The 27,836-nt window shown below is 54.5% G+C and overlaps 1 protein-coding gene across 5 annotated transcripts; it reads left to right on the top strand.

Moving 5' to 3' along the window:
- MFNG (MFNG O-fucosylpeptide 3-beta-N-acetylglucosaminyltransferase) lies at positions 1 to 27,836 on the top strand. 5 transcript variants are annotated; one of them, XM_042993213.1, is made up of 8 exons: positions 1 to 464; positions 5,631 to 5,679; positions 5,999 to 6,101; positions 6,522 to 6,675; positions 8,875 to 8,960; positions 10,634 to 10,799; positions 19,387 to 19,479; positions 27,280 to 27,836. In XM_042993213.1, exons 1-8 carry the CDS (start codon positions 210 to 212, stop codon positions 27,316 to 27,318), a joined length of 945 nt encoding a protein of 314 aa, XP_042849147.1. In that variant the 5' UTR covers positions 1 to 209; the 3' UTR covers positions 27,319 to 27,836. The 5 variants fall into 5 exon arrangements, with proteins under 5 accessions (XP_042849147.1, XP_042849145.1, XP_042849148.1 ...); XM_042993211.1 differs by lacking the exons at positions 19,387 to 19,479; positions 27,280 to 27,836 and adding exons at positions 12,375 to 12,460; positions 14,112 to 14,268; XM_042993214.1 differs by lacking the exon at positions 19,387 to 19,479 and having other exon boundaries at positions 27,280 to 27,834.

Raw genomic sequence — 27,836 nt, 5'->3', positions numbered from 1 at the left:
GAGCGCGGCGGGAGCAGGTGGAGCGGCCGCGGCGGCGGCGCTGCCATGGCTCCGCGTCCCGGCCCAGGGCACCAGCCCCCACCTCGGCCCTCCTCGCCTGCCCCTGGGGCCCACCAGACTTTGGCCTTTGCCGGCGCCCCAGCCTAACCAGCCTCCCCTCGCTGTCCGGTTGGGATTTGGGGGCTGAGCCGTCTGGGGTCCCGGGGCCAATGCAGTGCCGCCTCCTCCGGGGCCTGGCGGGAGCCCTCCTCACCCTTCTGTGCACGGGGCTCCTCTCCCTGCGGTACCACTCGAGCCTGTCCCCCGACGGCGCGCGGGAGGCCGCCGCGCTGGGCCCGCCGAGCCCTCTGTCCCCCGAGCTGCAGTTGCGTGATGTCTTCATCACGGTCAAGACGACCCGAGCCTTCCACCGCTCGCGCCTGGAGCTGCTGCTGGACACGTGGGTCTCCAGGACCAGGGAACAGGTGACAAGTGGGCAACTGTAGGCCCCCAGAGTGGCCCCTGACCTGAGGGACTCGTGGAAGCCTTTCCATTGGGCTGGGGTCCCCGGCAGCCTCCAGGGAGAAGCTGCCTGCCCACCTGCCCTGTCTGGACTCCACTCCCGGCTCCTCCTTCCTCCCAGGATCAAGGGCTCCTGCGGCCCCTGCCTGTGCCCCTCACTGGCTCTGGAGCCAGGTGGTCCTCATGCCCACTCCTCAGTCCCTCCTGGGGCAGGGTGGGGGGTGTCCCTCTGTTCCCTGGCTGTTCTCGCACAGGCTTTGCTCCTGCCCACCTTGGCCCAGCCCCGCGATGGGGACAATGCGGGGGGGTGGGGGGCGGGGGGGGGTGGGGTGTTGGGCGGCTGGGGTAGAGGCCTCTGAGAGTCCTGACTCTGACATGTGCCCAGGCCAGGCTGCACCCAGTCCAGGCCCCGGGTGCTGTCCTACCGCCCTGGCTGGGAGAGTGGAGGACAGGGGCTGAGCTGCCGAGGACACGGGAAGGTCTAGGTGGGGCCTGTTTGGGAGGGAGAGGGGCGGGGGGCATCCTTTCAGAATTGCCGACGACCCCTGTCCCCTTGCCTCTGCTGCCCAGGGTGTGTCCAGGGCAGCGGGCCCTCATCTCCTGTGCTCCTTTCCTGTGGGGCAGTTTCTGAGGGGGGGAGGGAGGGAGGGAGGTGTGCTGTGGGGGTGGTGGTTGAGGCTGCCGTTGAGGAGAGGTCAGAGCGGAGCGGGGGCCAGCTGTGGGATCGTGTGTGTGTGTGTGTGTGTGTGTGTGTGTGTGTGTGTGGCGGGGGCATGTGGCTTATGTCTTTCCGGGCACAAGCTGAGTCCCTTCTGGCTCTTGCCCTCCCCAGACCCGGTGCCCTCCCCAAGCAAGGTCAGTGATTTGGGGTTGTTGGGGAACCATCTCTGGGAGAGGTGGAGGGGCACGTTTACACACACACACACACACAAACACACACACACACACACACACACACACACTGTCCCTACGGCGGGCGGCTGGCTCAGTGGGAGGAAGTGACTGAGCCTTGGGAGGGGGTTGGGGGCTCCCGGGACACTGAAGAGCCGGGAAGGTGATGTCGGCAAGAGCCCAGGGCCTTCTGGGGAGAGGGCACCCCCACCCCTGACTTCCTGGCCGTGATGTCCTGGCACCCTATTTAAACCTTTCTCCACTGGGACCCCAGCACCCAGGTTCTTCCCTGGGGCGCCCCCACACACAGCTTCTCCTCTTGGGGAGAGTCTGGTTCCTCCTGCGGAAGCCGCTGAGCCTGGCCCTCCCCGCAGACCTTCCTGTTTACGGTGCTGTGTCTGTGTGTACCCGGGAGCGTGCCTCACGTGGTCTGAGGCCCTTTCCTGCCTTGTCTTGATCGCCATGGTGGTGCCCTTGCCCCGGATGAGGAAACTGAGGCCAGAGGGAGGAAGTGCTTGTCCGCAGCACCCTGAAGGCCTGGGGGCGCAGAGCCCTGGTCCCACCTCCCGGTTGGGACCCTTCCCTCTCTGTTGAGACCCGGGATCTCAGAGCTGCCTGGTCACTGGGCCCCAGGAGAGGGTCCTTGGGTGCTCAGCCTGGGTGGCTGGCCCTGGCAGGACCAGGTCTGCAAAGAGAGGAAGCAGCTGCCCACTCCCTGCCTCGAGCTCAGTCCCAGATGCCAACTAGGCAGCCAGAGGGAGTACCTGCCGGGTAGCTCGGCAGCCAAGGGGCTGCACGTGCCTCACTCCGTTTAACCCTCACAACAGCCCCCAAGGGGCAGGCACCGAGGGTCCTGTTTTATAGGCCAGGAAACTGAGCACAGTTAAACAGAGGTAGGAGATGAGTTCACTCATCACACTCTCACCTTCCGCCCCCAGCACGAGGGGCAGAGGCTAGAAACCTCGTCCTTTGAGGCAGAGTTGAAAAAAGGCAGGATGCTCAAATTGAGGAAGAGGAAGGGAGACCGGGGGACACCCTGCCATCCCACTGCCTCTGGGTCCTCTTCGCCTCCACCCTTTGAGCCCTTTGGCTTATCCGTCTCTGTGATCTTGGCCAAGGCTCTCTCCCTCTCAGGCCTCAGTTTCCCCGTCTGCACAGGACAGGAGGGTCTCGGAGCCTCTCTCAGCTCTGCCAGCAGGAGCAGGCCTGAGCTGGTTAACTCTCCAGGGCTGGGCGCCCGCCCCAGCTGGTTAAGGGCGGCCGGGTGGCAGGTGGGCCTTTGTGGCAGCTCGCGTGCGGCCTTTGTCCCGGGGAGAGGGGGTGGGCTGGGGGAGGCCCTTTTTTGTGATCCATGGGGAGCCTTTCCTTTCCCCACAGTCCCCTCGAGGGCGGTGGGTGGGGGTGGGGGGAGCACTGTGGGCCCCACATCTCCCCTCCCCTGCAGCAGATGGCCCCCAGCCGCCCCCTCCCCTGACCCCAGCAGGCTGACTGTCCTTTTGTTTTCCTGTGAGGTTTTAACCATTGTCAGAGTCTCCTCCTTAAACAAATTAAATGCAACCCTTGGCCCAGAGGAAACTCTGCCCACTGCTCTGTGCCAATCTCCGGGTTCCCAGGGACGGGAACACGGGCCTCATGCGCCCCGCCCAGCCCCCCGGCCCTGCTGCGGGACCCTCTCCTTCCCCCTCCCCCCACCGATTCCGGCTTATTCATCCATCGGCAAACATCCCTGACCCATTTGGCCCATGCTCCCAACTCGAGAGAGTTCCACTATCTGGTGGAAAGTTTGCCAAGGAGCAGGGCAAGAAAAGCCTGATTTATTTTACTGGCTCTCTGGGGGCTGTGTGGAAAACAGGCTCCCGGTGGGGGCAGGACCGAGCAGGGAGACCAGGGGAAAGGTGACTGCAGCCAAGCAGGCAGGAGTGGGCTGGGCCGCTGGGTGGCCGTGGAGGCTGGTGAGGAGAGGTCGCATCCTGGGTAATTTGTAGATTGGGTGAGCAGAATTTGCTGACACGACTGGATGTGGGGTGTGAAGGAAAGAGAGGAGGCATGGTGACCCCAAGGTGCTGGGTCCCAGCCAGATGGGGAGGGCCCAGAGGAACACAGGTGGGTGGGTGGGGGGGCTCCCGCACTGAGTGTGAGGCACCTGCTAGCCCCCCCCCCCCCCGAGAGGTCTTGGATGAGGTGGGATTTCATGGTTTCTTGATGGTGTTTAAAGCCAAGAGGCTCGATAGCATCCCCGAGGCAGCGGATGGGATAGAGAAGGGGACCAGCACCGACACTTTCTGCAGGGATATCCAGGGACCTACAGTGTCAGCTAAATCTGAAAAGGTGGGGGACAGACCCGAGGGAGACGGGCTCAGAAGGTGGATGCCACCCAGGCCTCCCGGAGGTGAGCCAGTGCCGGGACAGGGGGGCGTAAATCAGACCAGGCCCGTGCCCTTCAGCGTGTCACTGTCTGGTGGGAGAGACCAAAGGGTAGATTTCCATAACCGAGGGGCTGCTGTTACCATAAGGAGGGACAGGAGGCTGAGGGGCACATGGGAGGGGTGTCGGGCAAGAAGAGGGCACAGTATATGCAAAGGCTCAGAAGGGTGTGCGTGTATGTGGCACATTTGGGGAACTGAAAGGCCTTTGAATTTAAGAGAAGAGGTGGGGCAGGAAGTGATGAGATAGGCTGCATCAGGCACAGGGACTGGGTGGCCCCTCATGGCCGCACTTAGGACGCTGGCCTTTATCCCAGGGGCAGTAGGGAGCCACAGAAGGTACTAGGTAGGGTGGTGGGTAGGGGGTATTATCTGGTTTTGGTCCTGACAGGAAAAGAGATCTGACGGTCTTGCAATAACCCGTTGAAAGATAATAGTGGCTCAGAACAAGGGCCATGGGTCCTGGGGAGATAGGGCTGGTTCCCTCCTGCCTCTTCCTGTGCCCAACCCTGGCTTCTGGCCTCCTGTGCCTCAGTTCCCCCCTGAGATAAGAAGCTGAGCCTGACTTCATTGCCAACTCTTTCTCGTTCTTTCTCACGCTATTTCACTTTGCCCTCACAGCTACCACTACTCCCCATTTTCCGGCTGGGTAAACTGAGGCTCAAAGCCGGCGCTGATCTGATCTGAAGGGCCGGTTCCTGGAAAGCAGGGAGGTGTTTGTGGCTGAGCGGGGAGGGGCGTTGCGGTCAGAGGCCCTAAGTCTGGAGGGAGGGCAGGGCTAGCGTGGCCAGAGTGACAGATGGGGGTGTCGAGGCCCTTTAAACGGGTGAGATGCTTTCTCCTTGGTCCTCACTTGGAAAGAGTTCAAAGTTGTCAGGACCCTGGGCAGGGCCACCTAAGCGTCAGAGGAGGCCCTCGCTGTGCTGGGCGGGTGAGGGGACCTGCTGGAGCAGGGAGAGGCGCTCGTGCTCTGCTCGGTGTGGAATGGGGGTCAGACCAGTCCCCGGCCGCCGGTCTCTGTCTTGCCATCAGCTGCCCGTGGAGGGTTTGTCTCTGCAGCTCATTCGGTTTGTGTTCAGTTTCTTTGGGGGTTGAGCGGCTTCTACCTGCCTGGGAGGTGGGGAGGAGAGGTCCAAGGCCTGTGGGCTCGAATCCCAGCTCAGCAGTCGCCAACTGTCCGACCTTAGTCTGTCACTTAGCCTCAGTTTCGCCATCTGCGAGGGAGACAGATCACAACACCTGTCTTGAGGTTAAGTGAGGTCCTCAGGGACCAGGAGCGTGCAAGCTGCTGGTGGGGCGCCTCTCCAGTCTGGGAGAGAGCTGGACTGGATCACGATGTAAAATTTCTGAGCTGCGCAAGGGCCCTGTGGCCGCCCAGAGAGCTTCCGTGGCTCTGAAAGCCGTGACTGTCTCCCCAAGCAGTGCGGTGTCCCCGTGCGTGGGTCTGCACAGAGTCTGTCTCCTGTCAAAGCGTCTAGGGTTGTGTAAGTGTGGTCAGGGAGGGGCCACGTGGGACTGCAGTGTGTGCATGTGTGTGAGATAGAAGACGATGTGACTCCGGTAGGGTCCCCGTGGGTGCTGGTGTGCACCATGAAGTCGTGTGGCTTTGACAGCTGGGTTGTGTGTGTTGGGGGTGGGGCGTAGCCGAGAAAGCCATGTTGTCTTAAAGGCACGTGTGATGGTGGGAGGGGGTGTGTCTGTCACTGATGGAGGACAGGGGTGTGGACAGGTGTTTTAGCAGGGGCTTGGCTGTGAGCGACCCCCGGGGCCTGCCCTTGGCTGACTCTAGTCCTGACTCCCCTTTCTCCTTTGTAGACCTTTGTCTTCACCGACAGCCCAGATGAAGGCCTCCAGGAGAGACTGGGTAATTCTGGGTGGGGTGGGGGCCCCTCAGCTGTTACCAGGGAAAGGTAGGGTGGCTGTCCCCTGGCCCGGGGCCCTCAGGAAACAGGGCTGCCCACCCTTAGCATGTGGGGATCCCCCTTTGTCCAGGATGAGGGGCAGGCTTCTTTGTTGGAGACGGGTATGGGTTTGGGGAGGGTCACCTCTCCCGGGCCTCAGTTTCCCCGTGTGTAGAATGAGAATGCTCCAGGCTGTCTGAGGTCTTGCTCTGTATTCTCACAGGGTGCGGGGCTGTGGGAAGGACCTGGGCAGGGTCCTCTGACTCGTCCCCACTTCTCCAGGGTCCCACCTCGTGGTCACCAACTGCTCCGCTGAGCACAGCCACCCCGCCCTGTCCTGCAAGATGGCTGCTGAGTTCGACACCTTCTTGGCCAGCGGGCTGAGGTGAGTGTGCCTGGGTCTCTGGGGACAGGTGTGGCCTGTGCCTCAGGCTGGCTCCTGAATAGGGTTTTGTGTCAAGAAAGTGAAGTTTGGCTGGGTCTTGTGAATTTCATCACGTAGGGCCTCCTGGGGTCTGTCTCTGGGCAGACTGTCTGGGTTCAAGTCGTGCCATTTACCGGCTGTGGGATCTTGGGCAAGTGTCTTAACCTTGCTGAGTCTTGGTCCCCACGCGTTAAGTGGGCACACTTTTCTCGGGAGCTCACACGAGATGCTGTCTGGCTCAGACCGTGTGCCTTAAATGTCAGCTACTCTCCCTGATTTTGTTGACTTATTATGGGGGGGGGCTCAGGGGGAGCCTGGTTGGCCAGCAGCCCTTGGGAACCCTCCTCCAAGCTTAGCATCCCCCCCCTTGGATCCCCACAGGTGGTTCTGCCACGTGGATGACGACAACTATGTGAACCCAAGGGCACTGCTGAAGCTGCTAAAAACCTTCCCACAGACCCGAGACGTCTACCTAGGCCGGCCCAGCCTGAACCGGCCTATCCGCGCTTCGGAGCCCAGGCCGCACAACCGCACGGTGCGTCCCTCCCTTCCTCCTTGTGCAGCGGAGGCCACGGGTGTGGGCTGCGGCCAGGCCGGGGGCGGGGGGATGGGCAAGGGCAGGCAGGGGCAGGGCTTGGAGCCCCTGGTATCGTCATGTATTGTACCAGCGGTTCAAGTGCCCAGTGCTGCTGGGCCAGCTGGCCGATTGCGCTGCCCGCAGCCCCTGAGCCCCTCCCCTGCGCACCCCTCCTGTCCACAGACTAAAGAGGTGACACCTGGCCCAACGGGGTCCCCAGCTTCAGCTCCAGACCTAGATGGGCACTAACGAGGACTGTCAGATTTGGGGAAAAAACCAAGCCCCGAACCAGGATGAAAGTTACATTTGACTTTCAGATAAATAGGGACGCATTTTTTTAGTAGCCGTGCGTAGCATGGTTCTCTCCGGGTCGCCAGGCCCCGCCAGGCCCCTAGGGGGCTCCCTTGGCCCCAGGGAAAAGGCTAGTCAGGGGGTCCCCCTCCCTGGAGGCAGCGTGTGGAGCAGGAGCCCCAGGCTGTAGGGCTCTCTGCCTCCCCGGCTCACCATCTGCTTCATCAGGGAAACCAAGAGCAGGAAACACAAAACCTTAATTATCAGCGGCTAATGGGGCCTCTGAGCCCTAATTAAATCCTCCCGGGCCCTAGGGGTGTGTGTGTGTGTGTGTGTGTGTGTGTGTGTGTGTGTGTGTGTGAGTCGGCTCCGGGTGCCCCAGAGGGCCCCCGCACCACCACACGCTTGGATGGAGGGGTTGAGAACTCTGCTCTGGAGCCCGACTCCCTGGGTTCACGGGCCACCTGTGCCGCCTCCTGGTTTCGTGACCTTCGTTGAAGTCGTCCCGCCTTTCTGTGCCTCAGTTTCCTCACCGGTGAAATGGGCGATCAGCGTCCCCACCTGACAGGACGGTTGTGAGCAAGATAAGAAACAATTTAGCGAGGTCACCCATCCAAGTGCTTGGGATGGGACCCGACATGTGATGACACTAGTGAGTGTTAGCGACCAGCTCGGCCTTCCTCTCTGAGCCTCGTGCTTCCCGAGCAGGTTCAGTACTGCTGGGCCCGCCCAGGCCCCGACTCCAGGACGTGCACGAATATTCTTCTCGCACAGACTCCTAGGCGGGATTCCCTAGACTCCGCCCCAAAGTGTCCCAGCCTGTTCGGATTCTGGGGTACCCTCTGGGTTGTGGGGGGGAGGGCAGCAGAATCGGGCAAGAGCTCCGGCTTGGGCTCAGTCCCAGCTCGGGGACCTCGGTTCTCTGCACCTCACTTCTCTGCACCTCGTCGGCTCATCTGCAGCACAGGACCCCATATACCCGTGCGCAGGGTTAAGGCACGTATACAGTGACCTGCTGTTGTTACTTTAGTTATCTGGGAGCAGAAGCCCTGAGCCCACAGTTCACCAAACAAGCATCAATTGGACACCTACTGTGTGCCAGGTCCTTAAGAACCTGTTTACCCTGCTTTATCTAAGAGGGCGGCATTTCCAGAAGTAGCTCATTGAGGTGGTCAGGAGGAGGGCACAGGGCCAGGAGAACCCTTGGGTTTCACAACCGGGGCAGATGCACTCACAGGTGACAAATCTGCGATCCAGAGGGGAGCGGTGACTTTCTCAAGGTTACACGGCTGTGCGGTGGAGGAGGCCGAGGCCCCAGACTCAGGCTTCCCGACTTCCTGCCCAGGGTTCTCACTGCTGCATCAAGAGGGATAACCCACACCCAATGCCGCATGCATCAATTAAGCACCAACTGTGTACTCGGGAGAGGGTAACCTCAGGGAACTCGTTAGTCACGAGCGGGTGTAGCCGAGAGGGTACGGTGCTTGCCGAAAGCCTTAGAGAAGCTCAGGAGTTCTGGCTTCACAAATCCCCACAGAGGAGGTGGGGGCAGAGAGTGGTTTACACCCCAAAGGTATACTCATGATTCCTGAGATTGCGATGTCAAGGGGTTTGCTGGCCTCGGGGGCTCGCGGGCCCGTCTGTCCTTCTCTCTTTCCTCCACGGGAGGCCCCCTTCTCTCCTCGTGCAGAAAAGCTTTCTCCCTCCCAGGAGCTGTAAGTGGCGAGGCCAGTGCCCCTGGCCGGTGATCGTGGTGTCGCTCCCAAGCCTGGAGCCATGCTGGTTGGGGGTGAGGGGTGGTCTGGCCGTCGCCCCCACCCCCCAGGCTCACCCTGAACCTTGGCCCTCCCCTACCTCTCCCCCCAGAGGCTGGTACAGTTCTGGTTTGCCACTGGGGGCGCTGGCTTTTGCATCAACCGCAAACTGGCTTTGAAGATGGCCCCGTGGGCCAGGTAAGCAAAGCCCCAAGGTGGGGCGGGGGGAGGGGGCAGGGGGAGGAGGGGAGGGCCTGGTGCGGGCGGCCTTTGCAGCAGGAAGGGCTCGGGAGTGAGCCCCTGAGGAACTGTCTGGCATTCATGCTGTGTCACAGAGTTACACAGTTAGTGGTGAGCAAGCCACCTGCCTTCCTGCCCTCAGGGATACACTCACAGGCGAGTTGTGTCATCTCTGGGAGCCTCCGTGCCCCCCTCTGTAAAACCTAATAATTTAATAGCTAAGGGCTGTTGTGGGGGCTAAATGGGGAAATGTTTGGGTCGGCACCTGGTCTGAGCCAGGCAAGTATTAAGTCCCACGTGCAGCCCTCTTCTTCCGGGTAAACGTCACAGGGGAGGTGAAGGCCAAGTTTAGGGGCATTCAGAGGAAGGAAGATGTAGGGCGCCTTCTGCCTGGAGACGGGAGGAGGGCTTCCTGGAAGAGGTGGTGTTTGGACTGGGATAGCCCTAGAGGCCCCCAGAGTGGGTTTTTGGTGAGTACGTGGCAAAGGCCTGGCCTCTCGAGGTCTGCTTGGAGAGGCTGCTGAGAGAGGCTCTGAGCCAGGCCTGTGCTTCCCCAAGAGTAATCACAGCCCCTGGGAGGAAGGTGTGTTAGCCTCCTTTCCACAGCTGAGGAGACTGAGGCTGTGAGGGGCCGAATAAGTGACTAGTCCAAGGTCACTCAGCTGCTGGCTCTGGCTCCAAGGTCTGCACAACCCTGGCCTGCTCCGATCTGGATGGGGCGGGGTCAGAGCGGTCCTCCAAGTGCGGGGGGGGTGGGGGGAACTCAGGTCCCGGTTAGAGGTGGTAATGCTGTCCTCGGGGCATGCCGACGGCAGCTATGTACTCGTGACCAGGGGTCATCCCTGTGCCTGGTGCCCCCATCTGGGCTTCTGCCCACCTTTACGGGGTATTTGTGTGAATTGGGAAAGGTACCCCCTCCGGGCAGGTGCAACCCTCGGGCACGGGCTGGGATGGGGAGGGAAGGCTGGACCCTGTGCAGTGGGGCAGGCTGGCCCCCGGGGGAGCTCGTGGGGTATGCAGTCAGGTGGTGCCCTTAACCTGGGACACTGCTCCTCCCCTCCTCGACATCTGGCTGACTCCAGAATACCCTGTGCGACTCCGTTTAAAGACTGCCACTGTCAGAGTGACATAAAAAGCAGAGCAAAAGACTGCCACCTCCTCTGGGAAGCCCACCTTACCCTCCCGGTGTCTCCCAGGCCTCATGCTTCCCTCTTAGTGCCAGTCTTAGTCTGGAACGACCTGTCCCCCCGTCTCCCTTCAGAAGAGGGCAGCAAGCATTTCTTTCTCATCTCTGTATCCGCAGCCCTAGCATGGCACCTGGCACCAGCCAGATCCTTAAGCTCAACAAAGAATGAATGAATGAGTGAATGAATATAAAGAAAAGAAGGGACACATTTAGAAGGGGCGTCTTCTTACCGCTCTTCCTCTTAATCTACACAATGGCCCAGTGAGGGCAGGGCCGTTATCACGCCCATTTCACAGAAGAGGACACTGAGGCTCCCCAGGTTGGTGGCTTGCCCAAGGTCACCCAGTGCACAGGAGGCAGATGAGGGAGGGCCTTCTGGGAGGCAGGGAGAGCTCTAGGTGCCGAGGGCCTGGGCCGGTGGCCACAGCACGGCTCTGTCTCTCAGTGGCTCCCGCTTCGTGGAGACAGCCGCGCTCATCCGGCTGCCCGACGACTGCACCGTGGGCTACATTGTCGAGTGCAAGCTGGGGGGCCACCTGCAGCCCAGCCCCCTCTTCCACTCCCACCTGGAGACCCTGCAGCTGCTGGGGGCCGCCCAGCTCCCAGAGCAGGTGAGCCGGCCTCGGGGCAGTGGGGGAAGGGTGCGGGTGGGGCTGTCCCCTACTGATGGGGAAACCGAGGCCCACGGTGGCAAAGGACCCTCAGAAGGGCACACAGCGGCTCAGCCCTGCCCACCTCCAACCCTCAAGGGTTAACGTTTGTGATGCTCAAGTTCTTTGCTCTGGTCCTTGAATGCCAGCTGGAAGGACCTGCACGGAGCAGAAGAAGCTTGCCTTCAGCTTCAGACCGCTCCCCTCGCTGCCCGCTCCCCCTTGTCCCTCTGCCCCTTCTTCAAACTTCCATCCTCCCGCATCCCTCCGAAGGGGCCAGGCCTGCCCTTTGCCACGTTGCCTGTTGGTCGTCCCCCCTTCATCAGAGGTTGCCTGCCCGCAGCCCCCTGCTTTCTTTCTCACCCAGACGTGGCTGGGAAAGCCCCTGGGGTCCTCCGCCCAACAGCTCGAGTCAGAGTCCTTTGGTGGCAGAGGACAGAAACGCAACCCAGGCTGGTCAAACAAACGAGTACGCTTATGGGCTCGCGTCCCCGAGAAGCCGCGGGCTGGCTTGCCAGGCGGGGCTGAGTCTGCCTGCTCACGCTGTGCCCGCTGTCACCTGTCTTCCCGACACTGGGCTCACCCTCAGGCAGGCTCGCCCCTCATGCTGGTGGGGTGGCAGCCCCAGGGTTCCACCGCACCCGCCAGGGGAGAGCTGTCCCTTCCGCCCTGTCCCGGGGCTGGTGTTCATCAGTTGGAAGGCCTGCTTGGGTCACACCTGTCTCCTACCAGGGCCAAGACTTAGTGTTGATTCTGCCGGCAGGGTTGGTCCCAATGGGACTGCAGGGCCTGAAGCCAGGAAAAGGGGGACAGATTTGGGACAACCGAAACCAGGTACCCTAACGGTTGGGATTTCCAGAATACTCACTGTGCCAGGCACCAGGCCGGTGGCTTTATCTGCTGTAACTCTCTGGTTCCTTACAACGTTCACACGAGGCCGGTACTGACATTCCCATTCTGTAGGTAGGGAAACTGAGGCCAGAGAGCTGAGCTAACCATGGCACGGGGCATGAAGGGGATTTGAGCCCTGCCTGGATGGCCCCTAAGCCTACAGTCTTTAACCGCTGCGCTCTGCTGTCCCTCGACAAGGGGCATCATCTCATGTCCTCACTGCGAGTAGAGTGACCTGAAGCTCCTGGAGGAGAGGGAGGGCCACGGCCCCGCCGTGAGTCTCAGGCAACCTCTGTCCACGCATGGAATTTGCTGGAACTCACTTCCCTTGTCGCGACTCAGTTTCCTAGTCTGTAGGCAAGGGACTCATTCCAGCCTCACAGGTAGGGTGGACTGTTGGGCACCCAAATGGAGTCCGGGCATGGCCGTGCCCTCCAAGCTTGAAGAGCCTTGTGGAGTGGGGTGGGCTCCTCAGCGGAGCTCTCAGGGCGAAGGGTGGGATTTCAGGTACAGAGGCAGGCTCTGCGTGCCCCTCATGATGCCTTATGTGCCTTCCCTGCTTCTGCGCAAACACTGCCCCCTCGTGGGGTCCCCTGAGGGACACCCGGCCAACCTGCACTTCCGGCTCCGCTTTTCTCTGCCCAGGTCACCCTCAGCTATGGCGTCTTTGAGGGGAAGCTCAATGTCATTAAGCTAGAAGGCCCCTTCTCCCCTGAGGAGGACCCTTCCAGGTGAGTCCGGGGGCCCAAAGTGTAGGATTGGAAGACAGGGAGCTGAATCCAGGCGTCCAAAGATGGGAGAGCCCGAAGGGAAGGAGGGCCCTGGCGGCTGAGAGCAGAGAACCGGGAGCCGAGGGGATGCATTTCAGTCCCTGCTCTGCCCCAGGGTTGCTGCGTGACCTTGGGCAAATACCTTGCTTTCTCTGGGCCTCGGTCTCCCCATTTGTAACACAGGGAGGCAGCGTGTTGTGGATCTGAAGGGCTCTCCCCGTCCTGATCCTCTGGGATTCTTCAGGAGCCCCTGGAAGACTGAAATGTCTTCGCTGAGCAGAGGAGATGCTCTAATGGAAGAACTTCAGGCCCCGATGGGAAATTTTTATTTGAGCTTTTGTAGGCTCTTTGTTTCCTTGATACTCTTCCGTGGTTCTCTTCCGTGGGTAGATGGTTGGAAAGAGGGCTAAAATGCCCCCGAGGCACCTTCCGGTTCTGCTCTCAAACAGGCCACAGGAACATTAGGCCTGTCAGAGCACAGCCTGTGACTCGACGTGCTGGGAGGGCGGGCCTGCTCAAGGAAGCCGGTGTGGCTGACACGCAGAAGAAAGGGGAGAGAGTTGCCAATGTGGTTGGTTGGAGATGGGGCAGAGGATTCCCCAAGGCCTTGTAGGCTCGGTCTTGACTTTGGATTGACCTGAAATGGAACCCTTGGGGGAACCAGGCTGCCTGGCTCTGAACTTGTGCAGAGCGGTCTGCGTGGAGCAGAGGGCTCACAACCGTTCAAGGGCCCTGGGGCCAGGGCTGCATCGAACAAGTTGGCCATTACAAAGAGGCAGAGTTTGGCTCAACATAGGGAAAAAATTCAGATTTCTAAGATGAAGGGAGCTGCCTTCTAATGGGGGTGGGCTCCTCATCAGTGAGGGTGTACGTGCTGTGGCTATACTATCAAGAGGTTTAAGAATGGATGTTCGGTTCTCTCTAAGCCTGAAGATTCTAGAATCCAAAGGTTCCTGCCTAAAAGAGCTAGAGCTGACTGTGGACTCAGGTACATGTGATCGGATAGTCTAGCCTCGGCTGGGGTCTCCTCATGGCATCTCTGGCCCTTGAACTCTCTCTAAACAGTTGGTTTTCAGTAGGGGCCGTCCCCCCAGGGACATCTGGCAATGTCTGGAGACATTACAAAAAACATTTTTTTTAATGTTTATTTATTTTTGAGAGAGAGAGAGAGAGCAAGCATGAGCAGGGGAGGGGCAGAGAGAGAGAGGGAGACACGGAATCCGAAGCAGGCTCCAGGCTCTGAGCTGTCAATGCAGAGCCTGATGTGGGGCTCAAACCCACAGACCGTGAGATCATGACCTGAGCCGAAGTCGGACGCTCAACCGACCGAGACACCCAGGCGCCCCTCCAAGGAGACAGTTTTGATTGTTATGAGTCAGGGGGATTCTACTGGCTTCTAGCGGGTAGAGCCCAGGGGTGCTGCAAAGCATCCTACCATGCACAGACCGCCCCACAACAAAGAACTTTCTGGCCCTAAATTTTAATAGTGCCGTGGTGGAGAAGTTCCTCTCCAAACCATCTCTGAGACGTGTACCCCCACCCCCCCCAGGAGCCCGTGGACTGAGCGTGGGGGTCAGGGTGACCATCTTGCCCATTTCTGGTCTCTCCACAGGTTTCGTTCCCTCCACTGTCTCCTCTACCCAGATACTCCTTGGTGCCCACAGCTGGTGGCCAGATGAACCCTGAACTGCTGGGCAAAGATTGGGCTGAGGCCTCTGGTTATCCTTCGCCTCCCCAGGCAGCCCTGGGGACCTGTGGCAAGTGCCCTTTGGTGGACAGTCCCTGGCATGGCCTCTGAGCGGTGGACCAGCCCAGGGTTGGATGGTGGCTGGCAGTGAAGGCATGCTAGGCCCCCGGGAAGTGGATTGGACAGCCCGGGGAACAGGTGCACCAGGTGAGGGCCAGAGAGGCCCCAGGGACTGGGCTTCTGTGGGTCTTGAGTGGCTGGATTGAATAAGCATGGGGGAGGGGGGGCCCTTGAGCTGGGCTGGGGCTCAGGGGTCCTAACCCTCTAGAGAATTACCTGGGCCCCTGGTGGGGTCTGGCCTTCCACCCCCAGCTCTGGTCTCTGTCGTTCCCCCTGGGGCCAAGCACTGGGCCGGCCTACTCCCGGCTCCCTTGGCTGGATTCCCAGTCACGGAGGGGACCCAGGTGGAATAGTGGCAGAATCCAGGGTCTGTGGCAGATACGGGTGTTGCCGACCAGTCTCCAGCTCCTTGCTCCCACCCCTTGCTAACAGATCCCATTTTGTTTAGAGAATCAGCCTGCCCAGACTCAGATCCTGGCTCATGATGGACCCCAGCCGGTCGTGATGATCTTTTTGGTCATTTTCCCAGCCTCCCTTGCTCAGTCTATTAGTGTGAACTAAACGAAGCCAATAGGGAGGCTTCTGGAAGGGCTTCTGGGGAAGACCAGGCCCGTATCCCCTCTTCCTGCTGTGAATGTGGGTGCGATGTCTAGATCTGGAGTGGCTGCCTCGTTATCACGAAGGAAAGGCCATGACAATCATGCACACTTGTCCCTTTTGGCATCTGGTTCTGTAAGAAAATTAAACCCTTATTTGTTTAAACCTCTCTTGGTCTAGTTTCCTGTTAGATCTGCAGCCACTGTGTTCCTGGCTGGGGCGGGGGTCTTTGCTCTGCCTGTCACAGTGGGGATGGTGGTGTTGGTTTGGGTCCTGAGCTACATGTCTCTGCTCTGCCCTTGCCGGCTGCGTGACCTTGAGGAGCCCACTTGGTCTCTCTGGCCTGTTTGCCCATTTAATAGATAAGAAAAGGAATACCTTCTTCATGGATTGATATCTGCGTGAAATGCACAGAGCCGGGCGCGGGGAAGAAAGGGCTCAGTGAACAGTGAACGGTGACCGTTACTAGCGTGTGCTTGGGTCACGGTCAGCCGGGGCGTGCGAGGGTGTGCGTGCGGCACGTCCCCTCTCTACACAGGTCTGCGCAGAAGGACACGTGTGTGCCATGAGGTGCTGGTGTGCCGGGGGCTGCTCCTTCTCTCTGCCCTCAGAGCCTGGGTTGGGGGTAGCCAGAGAATTGGGAGAGGCAGAGAGGAGACTCAGCTGAGGGAGTCAGCCTCTGGTGTCAGATAAAGGGACAGTTTGACAGCCACGGTAGGAGATAAATCAATGCGAGCACCCTTAGGATTGCAGGTCCCAAAGAGGTTGCATGAATGAACGAAAGCGATCACAGTGAAATTTCAGGAATGCCAGCGCAAAGGTTGGGGAGGCTTAAGGATGCGAGGCCTCTTCTCCCCGCGCATCATTCCGGGTGATATCGGGCCACCATGGGGCTCTGGGCTGGGGGCAGGCGGGAAGACAGAGGAGAGATCCTGAGGCATGGAGGGGCCTTGAGCCAGACAGCCAGGGCTGGGGGCTCCTTGGAGCACACCCTCCAGCCCTTGAAGAACCTTGTCCTTGATGCAACTCCGTCTGGGGTCTTTGGAACCACTGCACGCCAGTTCAGTGCCTCAGCCCTGGTTTCCACGGAGGAGCTTGAGGCCCAGAGAGGGACTGCCATGTGCTTGTGGTCACACAGCAGGTCAAGTGCAGAGTCGGGCTGCTTGGGCTCTTCCAAGGCCTCCTTTCTTTCTGGGCTAACCCAATGCTGGGTTTGTGGGACGTGAACCGAGCAGGGGTGGCCCTGGCCCTGCAGCCCTGGTGGGGGATGGAGGGATGTGCTCCGCAGCTGTTGTCCTCTCCGCCCTGTGTGTGGAAGGCTGCCGGCCGGCCTGCTTTTAGAAGCAGCAGCAGATTTGCGGGTTGTTCCCAGATCCTGGGGGTCGGTGGAGGGAACAGGGCTCGGGCCATCTGCTGCCTCCATTGTCCCAGAATAGCTGTGCTAGGGAGGGGGAGCAGAGTCAGCAAGGATCAGAATTGGGATGGAGGAAGGGGGTGGGTGTCTGGATTTAACCCTTTGTATGTCTGTGTGGGAGAGTATAAAGCTGCCTGCACTCTGGACTAAGGTGGCCCGCGTGGGCCCCACGGGCAGGATGGGCAGTGGGGGAGAGGGGCAAGGTTGGACCACCCTGTACTGGTCTTGGGCAAGTATCATTCCCATTTTGTAGATTAGGAAACTGAGGCCCAGAGAGGAAGAAGGCCATGGGTCCAGGTCCCAGGGCTTAGAGGTGCCAGAAGCAAGGTTTGGAGCAAAGTGCGGGACAACTCTGGAGACTCCTCTCCTTTCCATCTCTGGCTCTGTGCCTTGGGCAGGTGACTTCACTATTCACTGGCCCCACCGGTGGGATTGACACAGTGACTTTTACATTGAGTGCGGAGCGGTTTTGAGAGGCTGCAGAGAAAGCTCCTCGCTCAAGTAATGCCTGCTCAAGAAACAGCAGCTCCCCGCCCTGAGTTCGGTTGTTCTCGGCTGTGAAAGGGGACGGCAGGGGTGCTGGACCGGCCATCACCTCCACTCCGCCATCCGGGTCTGGGCCACTGTCAGTCTCGCCTGTGTTACCGCAGTGGCCTCCTCGTTTCCCCTGGTGGATGCCCAGGTGGTTTCACCCAGGTGGGTGATCAGCCTGGTGACGCTCAGCATTTTTAGTATCACCCCAAGGGGGAAAATCTGACCTTCAGTGCTCCTGATAATGATGCCATAGGAAAGAAACAACACCACCCAGGAAGTCGGCTGGCCCAAATAATTGACCCTACACCAGCCAACCTTCTGGATCTAAATACCAGTTTGCAGGAAATGGGGGGACAGTGGAACGTGTTAAATGACACCACGAGGGTTCAGCCCACCACAAAGGGGATTCTTCTCCAGGAAGGACTTTGTTTCTTCGAGTAAAGATGGAATCAAAGGCAGAAGGAAGGACTGTTACGGATGATAAGAGATTGAAAAGGCATAGGAACCAAATGCAACGCATAGACTTTGTTAAGATCGTGGTTCAAATAAATGGACACTAAAAGGGTGTTTTTTAAAAAAAAATTTTTTTTAATGTTTATTTTTGAGAGAGAGGCAGACAGACAGTGAGCTGGGGAGGGGCAGAGAAAGAGGGGGAGATACAGAATCCGAAGCAGGCTCTGGGCTCTGAGCTGTCAGCACAGAGCCTGAGGCGGGGCTCGAACTCACGGACTGTGTGTGAGATCATGACCTGAGCCGAAGTCGGCTGTTTAACTGACTGAGCCACCCAGGTGCCCCTAAAAAGGTGTTTTTGCGAAAAGTGAGGAAACTTGGACATGGGCTTTGTAGTAGATGGTATTAAGAAATTGTTAATTTTATTAGGTATGATCATGATATTGAGGTTCTTTTTTTTTAAAGTTTATTTAAGTGATCTCTACACCCAACGTGGGGCTTGAACTCATGACCCCAAGATCAAGAGTTGCATGCTCTTCCAACGGAGCCAGCCAGGTGCCCTGAGGTTCTTTTTTATTTATTTATTTATTTGTTTATTTATTTATTTATTTATTTATTTATTTATTTTTTAACGTTTTATTTATTTTTGAGACAGAGAGAGACAGAGCATGAATGGGGGAGGGGCAGAGAGAGAGGGAGACACAGAACCGGAAGCAGGCTCCAGGCTCTGAGCCATCAGCCCAGAGCCCGACGCGGGGCTCGAACTCACGGACCGCGAGATCGTGACCTGAGCTGAAGTTGGCCGCTTAACCGACTGAGCCACCCAGGCGCCCCTCTTTTTTATTTTTTTAAATAAGAAATGTTCTAATATGTAAGAGATACATTCTGAAATATTTATGTGTGAAATGATGTAATGTTGGGAATTTTCTTTAAATTTTTTTTAACATTTAGTTATTTTTGAGACAGAGAGAGACAGAGCATGAACGGGGGAGGGGCAGAGAGAGAGGGAGACACAGAATCGGAAGCAGGCTCCAGGCTCTGAGCCATCAGCCCAGAGCCCGACGCGGGGCTCGAACTCATGGACCGTGAGATCGTGACTTGAGCTGAAGTCGGACGCTCAACCGACTGAGCCACCCAGGAGCCCCGGGAATTTTCTTTAAAAAAGAGGTTGAGGGGAAGAATGAAATAAGAATGGCTAAATAGGGGTGGTCTTTGAAGTTGTGTGATGGGAACGTGGGGGTTCGTTATACTATTCTTTTTACTTTGGGGTGTGTTTGAAAGTTTCCATAATAGAAAGTAAAATAAAGTGGGTCTGTGGATGTGGATGTTCCATTTGTTGGTTCTGGATCTCCCCCCTCTCTTTCCCCCTTCCTTTCCCCCTCCCCCATGTCCCACATTCAGGGCCAGATAACATCTGTTCTCATCAGACACAGCCGTCCTGGTTCCACTTCCTGTTCTCCCCAAACACCCAGAGAAAGGAGAGGCAGACCTTGACCGGAAGCTGGCCCTGCCTGAATGGCATTTGGCCCATTGCCTGGTTTCCCCAAGGCCGACCCTGATTTCTTTTGGTTCTGAGCACTTGTTCCAGCTGCTGTGTAACCCAGTGGCTTTCTCCCTGAGCACAGCCATTGGGCACATTCCCCCACCCACTTACCCCTCCTCCTAGCCACCCATCCAATAAGAATTTACTGCTCACCTCCTCTAGGTGAGTAGGGGGAGGCATCCCTGTGTTAGAGGTTACACAGGGGAATCAGGTGCAAGCCCAACCCTTGAGAGGGAGCTCAGATCCTAGTTGGGACGTATTGAAACCATGGCACATCATGTAACGATGAGGAAACAAGACCGTGGAGCACAAGGAGGAAGGACTCGGATTTGGGGGGCCTACAGGGCAACAGGGGTCAAGAAGACTTGATGTGCGAGGTGATGGTGGATCTGGGTCTCGAGCCATAAGGAGATCAGAAGGAGGAGAATGTATCACACACCGCCTTTGCAGATAGGGCTAGGGAGACCCCAAGGAAGGACACAAATGTTGGTTATGGTTATGGGTACTACTGTTTTCAGGTGACTCCTTATCACACCTTGCAGGCTAAAGGTGAAGTATGGACCTACCACAGTGTCCACATAAGACAGAGGGAGTACTTTCCATCCTTGCCTCCATCATCTCCTCCGGAATGCTTTGTAAGTTTCTCCCAGAGCAGAGACTCTGCTGGGTGCATTTCTGTGCCTCACAGTATCTAGTGCAGCGCTGGGCACATAGCAGATACTTCATCAGGACCAACGACCGTTTCAGCGAGTCAACTTTAGCCGGTATCAGAACGGCTGCATTAGAATCATGGGTACTTGGTACAATGGGATTCCAGGGCCCCATCTTAGATCCTCAGAATCCCAGTCTCCAAAGAAGGGGCTCGGGAATCTGTACGTTCACCTGGTTCCCCAGGAGGCTGTAAGTTGCCGCTGGGCTAAAGAACGAGATGGCACCCGAGGTGAGTTCAGCACCATGGACAGAAACCTCGCTCTCCCCTCCGTCTATTCTTCCTGGGACTAGCTGGGGCAGAGCATTCTACGTGTGTATGTGTGGGGGCTCATGGTCTAACCCAGATGCGGAAGAGGCGACACCTGTGGCCTTGGCCTCCTTGTCACGCAACCCTCATATGTGCTTCAGCAGTGAGTTTCAGGGCAAGCGCTGGTCCTGCTGTCAGAGACAGCTCTGACTGCGCAGAGAGGGGTCATAGAATACATATCCCCTCCATTTCTTGTATAAGATGTAAATGACCCCCATACTGTGCAAGCAGCAAAGCATGGAGCCTGAGCCCGTGTGAACAAATGAATCCCCCAAACATGGTTTGAGTGCCTACTGTGTTCAAGGGCTGTGCTGGTAGCCAAGGGGCACGTAGGGATGAGCAAGATGTAGCTGCCACCCCAAGGAACCCACAGCTTGTCAAACATGGTTCATTGATTGTTAGAAAGGAGAGTGGCCTTGAAGATAACCTTGAAGATAACGCCCTGATAACAAGTCAGCAAGTGTGTGTACTGGAGAGGCAGCCAGGGGAGTGGAAAGGACAGACATCTAGTAGCAGAGGCTTTCTGGGTCTAAGACCTGCCCCTGGCACAGGCTAGCTGCGTGGTCTTGTGCATGCTGCTTAGTTACCAGAGCCTCAGTTTCCCAATCTGAGAAACGGGAGTGATGACACCTCCCCCTCCCCCATCCCAGGGCATTTACAAGGAAAGTGCTCACTCAGTCCAAGGCCCATGACACAGCTCAAGCACCACTGATTTGCTGACAGACTCCAAATTTATGCCAGGCATGATGTCACATACCATGAGCTAGGTGGATGCGAGCTGGCATCCAGGGATCTTATACTGGGGGTGTAGGGCAGAGGGGGTACTTCTTATCTTTCTGGTCCCAAGATGGACTCCATTTCCAGCCTCCCTTGCAGTGAGAGCAGCCATGTGACTGACTTGGGCTGTTGGATGTCCTCTACTTGTAACACCCTCCCACACAAGAGGTCTCTGTTCTCACTGCTGGCTGGCTAGGGAGGACCATGGGTTAGGGGAGGGCAGAACATGGAGATGGGAGGAACCCAGGTCCCAGGATCTCCCCGTGGAGGCCTGTCCACCAAAAGGGCTGCACTGAATTGTCAGAAGAACCAGAAATGAACTTGTGTTGAGTCGAGCTCTTGGGTTTGGGATGCTTATTACAGTGCTTAGCGGACCCTGACTAATACAGGGAGATAAAGTAAACAGGTAAGCAAACAAGCAAGAGTTCCAGAACACGATGGTGTGATGAGGGACATACACAGGGATGGAAGAGTGGGCACACACTATCCCTTTGTTTTTAACTTCTTCTAAGTTTACCTAATAAACCTTTTGCCCTTCAATGGTCCTGATCAGAAATTCTCTTGCTTTGGCCGTAACTTCCATCTCAAGCTTCTCGAAACCCCACCTTGTGTGATACGTACATCACTCATATAACTTCTCCACCTTCTGTATTTTATTTCAAGGACCTGCTGGCCAGGTTTGTCTTTGTTTAATGTTTTATTTTATGAGAGAGAGAGAGAGAGCAAGTTGGGGAAAGGGGCAGAGGGAGAGAGAATCTTAAACAGGCTCCTCACTCAGCACGGAGCCCGACGCGGGGCTCAATCTTATGACCCTGGGATCACGACCTGAGCTGAAATCAAGAGTCGGACGCTCAACCAACGGAGCCATCCAGGTGCCCTGACCAAGTTTATTCTGAGTTTGGCCCTACCGAGTTGGAAACATATCCCTTCATACCATGTAGTTCCAGCAAACTTTGTCTTTCCCACCCATATCCTCGCCTTCTGGGGTAAAGATCCCAGCCCGAGTGTGTTCCTAGTCGGCTATGTCTCTGCAGCCCCTTGACTTCCCCGACTTCATTCAGTATTCAGGTGAAAGTATCCTTGCACCTTTAATGGCTTTATAGATGCGGCATACAGACCATGAGAGAGAAAATACCCAATTTACCAGCTGGTTGGCATGAGGCATTTTATGCAGTCTAAATCTGTCGTATTTGTATCTGATTATTTTTAAATTAAATCGAAATAAACTCTAATACATAAGGAATATGTTTACTGTTCCATTTACTCAGCGCTGCGTAACAAAGTACCCCCAGCACTTAGTGGCTTAAAACAGCGGCAGCACTTACTTCGCTCACGGATCTGCAGTTTGAACAGGATTCGCGGGACAGCTTGTCTCCGCTCCACTTGGTGCCAACCGGGGCGGCTCAGGGCTGAGGCTAGGGTCACCTGAAGGCTCTCTCACGTGGCTCACACCTGCTGGCCTTGTCCTCTATCTCTGTGAGGTCTCTCTGGCCTGATCTCACTGCGTAGCTGGGCTTCGTACAGGTTGGCTCGGGGCTCCCAGACAGGACCGCTAGGTAGATGCTGCTTTGCCTCTTACGACCTGGCCTAGGAAGTCGGGCAACATCGCTTCATTAGAAGCCAGTAACCAAGGCTGACCCCTAATCAAAGAGGAGGAGTTAGGTCCCTGCACCCCTTTACAAAAATGCCATCATCAATGGAAAACATTGTGTTAAAACCTACGTCACATAAAATTTGGCCTTTTAACCGTTTTAGTTTCTTATTTTTTTTTACATTTTGTTTTAGAGAGAGGGTGGGGGAGAGGGGCAGAGGGAAAGAGAGAGAGCAGAGCCCACGACGGCGGGATCGTGGACCCGAGTGGAAATCGAGAGTCGGGGGCTCAGCTGACGAAGTCCCCCAGGTGCCCGTTAACCAGTTCAAATGTACGATTCAGTGACGTTCATCACGTTCACAACGTTGCGCGACCGTCAGCAAAATTTTTTCATGTTTAAGTATAACGTGTTCAAGGCTCATCCGTGCCGCAGCATGTATCAGACCGCCTTCCCTTTTACGGCTTCAGACTATTCTACTGTCGGTGTATGTCATTTTGTTTATTCATCCGTCCACCGACACTTGGGACTCTTTTCATCTTTTGGCTGCTGTGAATACAGGTGATGTTTGAACACAGGTGTCCAAATATCTGTTTGCATCCCTGCCTTGAATTCTTTTGGGAATATGCTCGGGGTGGAATGGCTGGATCGTATGGTAATTCTACATTTAATCTTCTGGAGGAACTGCCATACTGTTTCCACAGTAGCTGTGGAATTTTCCATTCCCACTTGCAATTCACAAGTGTTTCATTTTCTCCACACCCTCGTCAACACTTGTTATTTCCTTCCTTCCTTCCTTCCTTCCTCCTTCCTTCCTTCCTTCCTCTTTCCTTCCTTCCTTCCTTCCTTCCTTCCTTCCTTCCTCCTTCCTTCCTTCCTTCTTTCCTCCTTTCTTTTCTTTCTTCCTTTCTTTCTTTTCTTTCTTTCTTTCTCTCTTCTTTCTTTCTTTCTTTCTTTCTCTCTCTTTTCTTTCTTTCTTTCTTTCTTTCTTTCTTTCTTTGTCTTTCCTTTCTTTGCCTCTCTCTTCTTTCTCTCTTCTTTCTTTCTCTCTTTTCTTTCTTTCTTTGCCTTTTCTTTCTCTCCTTTCTTTCTCTTTTCTTTCTTTCTTTCTTTCTTTCTTTCTTTCTTTCTTCTTTCTCTCTTTTCTTTCTTTCTTTTTCTTTCTTTCTCTCTCTTTTCTTTCTTCCTCTCTTTCTTTCTCTTCTTTCTTTCTTTCTTTCTTTCTTTCTTTCTTTCTCTCTCTTTTCTTCCTTTCTTCCTTTCTCTCTCTGTCTTCTTTCTTTCTCTCTCTTCTTTCTTTCTTTCTTTTTTTCTTTCTTCTTTCTTTCTCTCTCTTTTCTTTCTTTCTTTCTCTCTTCCTTCTTTCTTTGTCTTTTCTTTCTTTGTCTCTCTCCTTTCTTTCTTTCTTTCTCTCTTTTCTTTCTTTCTTTCTCTTGTCTTTCTTTCTTCTTTCTCTCTTTTCTTTCTTTCTTTTTCTTTCTTTCTCTCTCTTTTCTTTCTTCCTCTCTCTTCTTTCTTTCTCTCTTTTCTTTCTTTCTTTTTCTTTCTTTCTCTCTCTTCTTTCTTTCTCTCTTCTTTCTTTCTTTGTCTTTTCTTTGTCTCTCTCTTTTCTTTCTTTCTCTCTTCTTTCTTTCTTTCTCTCTCTTTTCTTCCTTTCTCTCTCTTCTTTCTTTCTCTCTCTTCTTTCTTTCTTTCTTTCTTTCTTTTTTTCTTTCTTTCTTCTTTCTTTCTCTCTCTTTTCTTTCTTTCTTTCTCTCTTCTTTCTTTCTTTGTCTTTTCTTTCTTTGTCTCTCTCTTTTCTTTCTTTCTTTCTCTCTTTTCTTTCTTTCTTTCTCTTGTCTTTCTTTCTTTCTTCTTTCTCTCTTTTCTTTCTTTCTTTTTCTTTCTTTCTCTCTCTTTTCTTTCTTCCTCTCTCTTCTTTCTTTCTCTCTTTTCTTTCTTTCTTTTTCTTTCTTTCTCTCTCTTCTTTCTTTCTCTCTTCTTTCTTTCTTTGTCTTTTCTTTGTCTCTCTCTTTTCTTTCTTTCTCTCTTCTTTCTTTCTTTCTCTCTCTTTTCTTCCTTTCTCTCTCTTCTTTCTTTCTCTCTCTTCTTTCTTTCTTTCTTTCTTTCTTTCTTTCTTTCTTTCTTTCGCTAATAGTCCTCCAAATGGGTGGGAGGTGGTAGCTCATTGTGGTTTTGATCTACATTTCCCTAATGGTTAGTGATGCTGAGCATCTTTTCATGTGTTTATTAGCCATTGTACATCTTCTTTGGAGAAATGTCTTCTCAAGTCCTTTGCCCCATTTTTAATTGGGTTATTTTTTGTTGCTGACGAGTCTTCATTCTTTTTTACAGCCACGTAGTGTTTCAAAGCACGGCTATCCAGGTTTTTATTAACTGGCCCTCTGTTGATGGATATTCAGGTTGTCCCCAGTCACGTGCTCTGCAAATGACTGCTACAGTGAATTATCTTGTACACATGTTATTATGTTCAGGTGTTGAGGATTTTGGAGGATAATTTCCTAGCAGCAGGACTGGTGAATTAGAGAGAAGGTGCATTTATCATTTAGATAGATACTCTCCAATTGTCCTTGAGAGAGGATGTACCGATTTATATTCCCTGTAGCCATGTAAGAGAGCAAAGGCACAGCTTTAAAACTAACACGTATGTTTTCAGCCTTGTGCCAAAGATTTCTTCTTCCTTGGGGATGCTAATCTGACATTTCCTAATACCGATTAAAACATTGGCCCAACACCGCACTCTGTTAAGGGATTTGCAACTTAATTGCATTTGTTCATAAAAGGGAATTAATATCGAATAACTTGCCATCAACAGGACTAATTTTTGACCCCGTGCTATGACAAATCTATTCACATTTTATGTTTTACAAATCCGTTCAAAGTTCAAAAAAAGGATAGGGGGTATCTGAATACCATTAAACTGATATAAAAAGTTAGACTCAAATCTCAATGTGTATGTCAATCTTTGCAAATAATACAGAATTTATTTCTCTCAATTCTTTCCCAGAGGAATAGCCATGAAAATTCACGACTGGAAATTCTTTTTTCTTATTAATAGTATCTAACAAGATAACAACTCACACATCAAATATGAACTCAACCTGCATTTTCTAGACTATGTGTAGCTTTGGAAGGCTTTTTACAAAGCCCACCCTAAACCACTCGCTCCTTCAACTTCTACTCAACAAAGTAACTGAAAATTGTTATGAGGAAACCAGGATCCAGTTAAAACAGATAAACAGATTATAATTACATTAACTACCTTACATTGATAATTAACTAGTCACAGTTTTCAATAAGGGTTTTTTTTTTTTTCTGTTTAAGGGGAGAAACTTCCAATAAATGAAAATTTCAATAAGTGAAGAGCTAACGTGTCAATAAACTTAGGACAGAAAATTCTCTGTGTTCTGAACAGCAATTAATGTAATACTGACTGATAGTAAAGACATGCTAAATAAAATATGATATGCAGGGTGAATAAATGAGAAATAATTAGCCATTATGTTACAATCATAGTAAATGCGCATCAACTTTACACATTGTGTTAATTAGAAGTACTTTACATAAATAGAAGCTCACTTCTCTTCCCTTGAGTGATAGCGTCAAGTTCCTTGGGGCCGACCGTTCACCCAGCGAGTGGATCCCAGGTCGCCAACTGTGGCTTGCTTCCTCTGATGGTGGCAGTTTCACACTCTCCAATGGCAGTGAAGTCAGGCTGCTCCTTAATACGGTGCCCCAACTGAGTGCCCAAACACACGGGCTCCCTCCTCAGCCACCTGACGGTCAGAGACACATACCTGCCCAGAGATGCTTTTTAAAGCAGGTGATTCCAACATACAGCCGAGTTTGGGACCCATATACTGCTCTATAAGACCATCCACAGTCTGCCTGGCCGTGTCTCCATTCATTAATTTATTACACTAGCATTAATCAAACACCTCTTTGCTGGGTCCTGAGGATACCCACATGTTTAAAGTTCTTTTTTTTTTTTTTGCATTGGCCCTTTTGTACCTAAAGACATCTGTTTTATATTTGTTTGTTTGTTTATGGTTTTTTAGAGAGAGAGCATGGCTGGGGAGAGGGGTAGAGGGAGAGAGACAGAGAGAGAGAGAGAGAGAGAGGGAGAGAATCTTAAGCAGGCTCCGTGCTGCATGGAGCCCAGTGCGGGGTTTGATCTCGCGACCCTAGGATCGTGACCTGAACTGAAATCAAAGGTTGGACGCTCAACCGACTGAACACCCAGGCGCTCCGAAAATACACTTGATACAATTAATCCGATGGGCCAGATATATAATAAGTAACACATGTAAAAAGAAGTACATCGCTTTTAAAGGAGTTAATCAATATTATCTAAACATCAGCTTGCTTACTGATAGTGATATTCGCACTATCTTTTAGGAAACAACGAATTCATTTATTCACTCATCCGCTTATTCTTTTTTTCATCCATCCCACATCTCCCGAGCGCCTCTGATGGGCCACGCTGATGCTGAACATCTTTCCTGCCCTCTTTCTTGACTGTGCCTGGTATCCACCTGCCACCCAGGGGCCTTCTTGCTGCCAGCTGCTGGAACAGGGATGGAGCCATCCGCAACTTCCTCAGGCCTCGGGTCTTTGTGCTTCTTCCACAGATTCCCAGTCTTCCCTTCGCCCCGACAGGCAGGCAGTCAGGCAGTCGGCGAGGTGTGGGTGGGGAGTGAGGCTAGCTAGACCCCTGGCTGGAGTCCCAGTGGGCGGTACAGGCTATCACCACCAGGGGGCACTCCTGCATCACTGCTGGCTTCTTGCCCAGGCCAGGCTCAGGGCAAGGTGGGCCAGGCAGGAAGGTTAAGATGCTTGGGTGGGGGGAGCTGCCATGGGGGGACCAGGCCAGGCTTGGGAAAGGCCTAATAAGGGGGCATGAAAATGGACCACCCGCGCTCAGATGCTGAGAAAACCCGCACTGCTCCCTGCCAGGGAGGAAAAGCACACGGCACATTGACCGGGCTCGGCAAACCGTGACCAGCTGGGGACAGCAGCCATCGGTGAAATAATTCTGTCGTTTGCTGCAGGGCAAGGTCACCCCCGTGCAGATGCCAAGCCCACCGTGAGCCCCAGACAGCATGCCCGTGTACTTCAACCCTTTGCCGATTATTTTCAGGGAGAGGAGAAGAGCAGAGAACGGGACGGAAAGCCATCGGGGACCTCTCCCGGGGGCTGGGGCCACCCTGATCCCCGCCTTCAGCCGGGAAGGTCCGGCCTGTGGCCTGGACGCGCTCTGCAACTGTTCTTCCCCATCCCCTGGGCCGCAGTCGCTTCTTCTATAAAATGGGACTGAAATCACCTCCGCCCCGTCTGCCTCTCTTGGCCTCACTGATGTGAAAGCTGCCGCAAACAGCAGAGAGCAGGTTGAAACGGAAACAAGAGAATCTCAAATGGAACTTGGCTCCCCCCTCCTGCCCCTCCCTTGCTTTGGAATTTGTGCAAATCTGTCATCTGTGTGAGTGAGTTGGTGCTTCACCCGTGTCTTGCCGGCCCTGGTAATTGGGTGTCGTGGTGGCTCCTGCCTTGCCCTCTGATGACTTTTCTCTAATTGCTCTAATCTCTGTTGTCACGCGCTCGCTGGAAA

The sequence above is a fragment of the Panthera tigris genome, chromosome B4 (assembly GCF_018350195.1).
Source record: "Panthera tigris isolate Pti1 chromosome B4, P.tigris_Pti1_mat1.1, whole genome shotgun sequence".
NCBI lineage: Eukaryota > Metazoa > Chordata > Mammalia > Carnivora > Felidae > Panthera > Panthera tigris.
Note: the sequence above shows the minus strand (reverse complement) of the source record. Positions and strands in the feature narration are given on the sequence as shown.

Coding starts and splice junctions, on each gene's coding strand:
- MFNG (XM_042993210.1), top strand. CDS start 210: ATGCAGTGCCGCCTCCTCCGGGGCCTGGCGGGAGCCCTCCTCACCCTT. Junction 8,961..10,633: donor AAGATGGCCCCGTGGGCCAG/GTAAGCAAAGCC, acceptor TCTGTCTCTCAG/TGGCTCCCGCTTCGTGGAGA. Junction 10,800..14,111: donor CCGCCCAGCTCCCAGAGCAG/GTGAGCCGGCCT, acceptor GTCTCTCCACAG/GTTTCGTTCCCTCCACTGTC.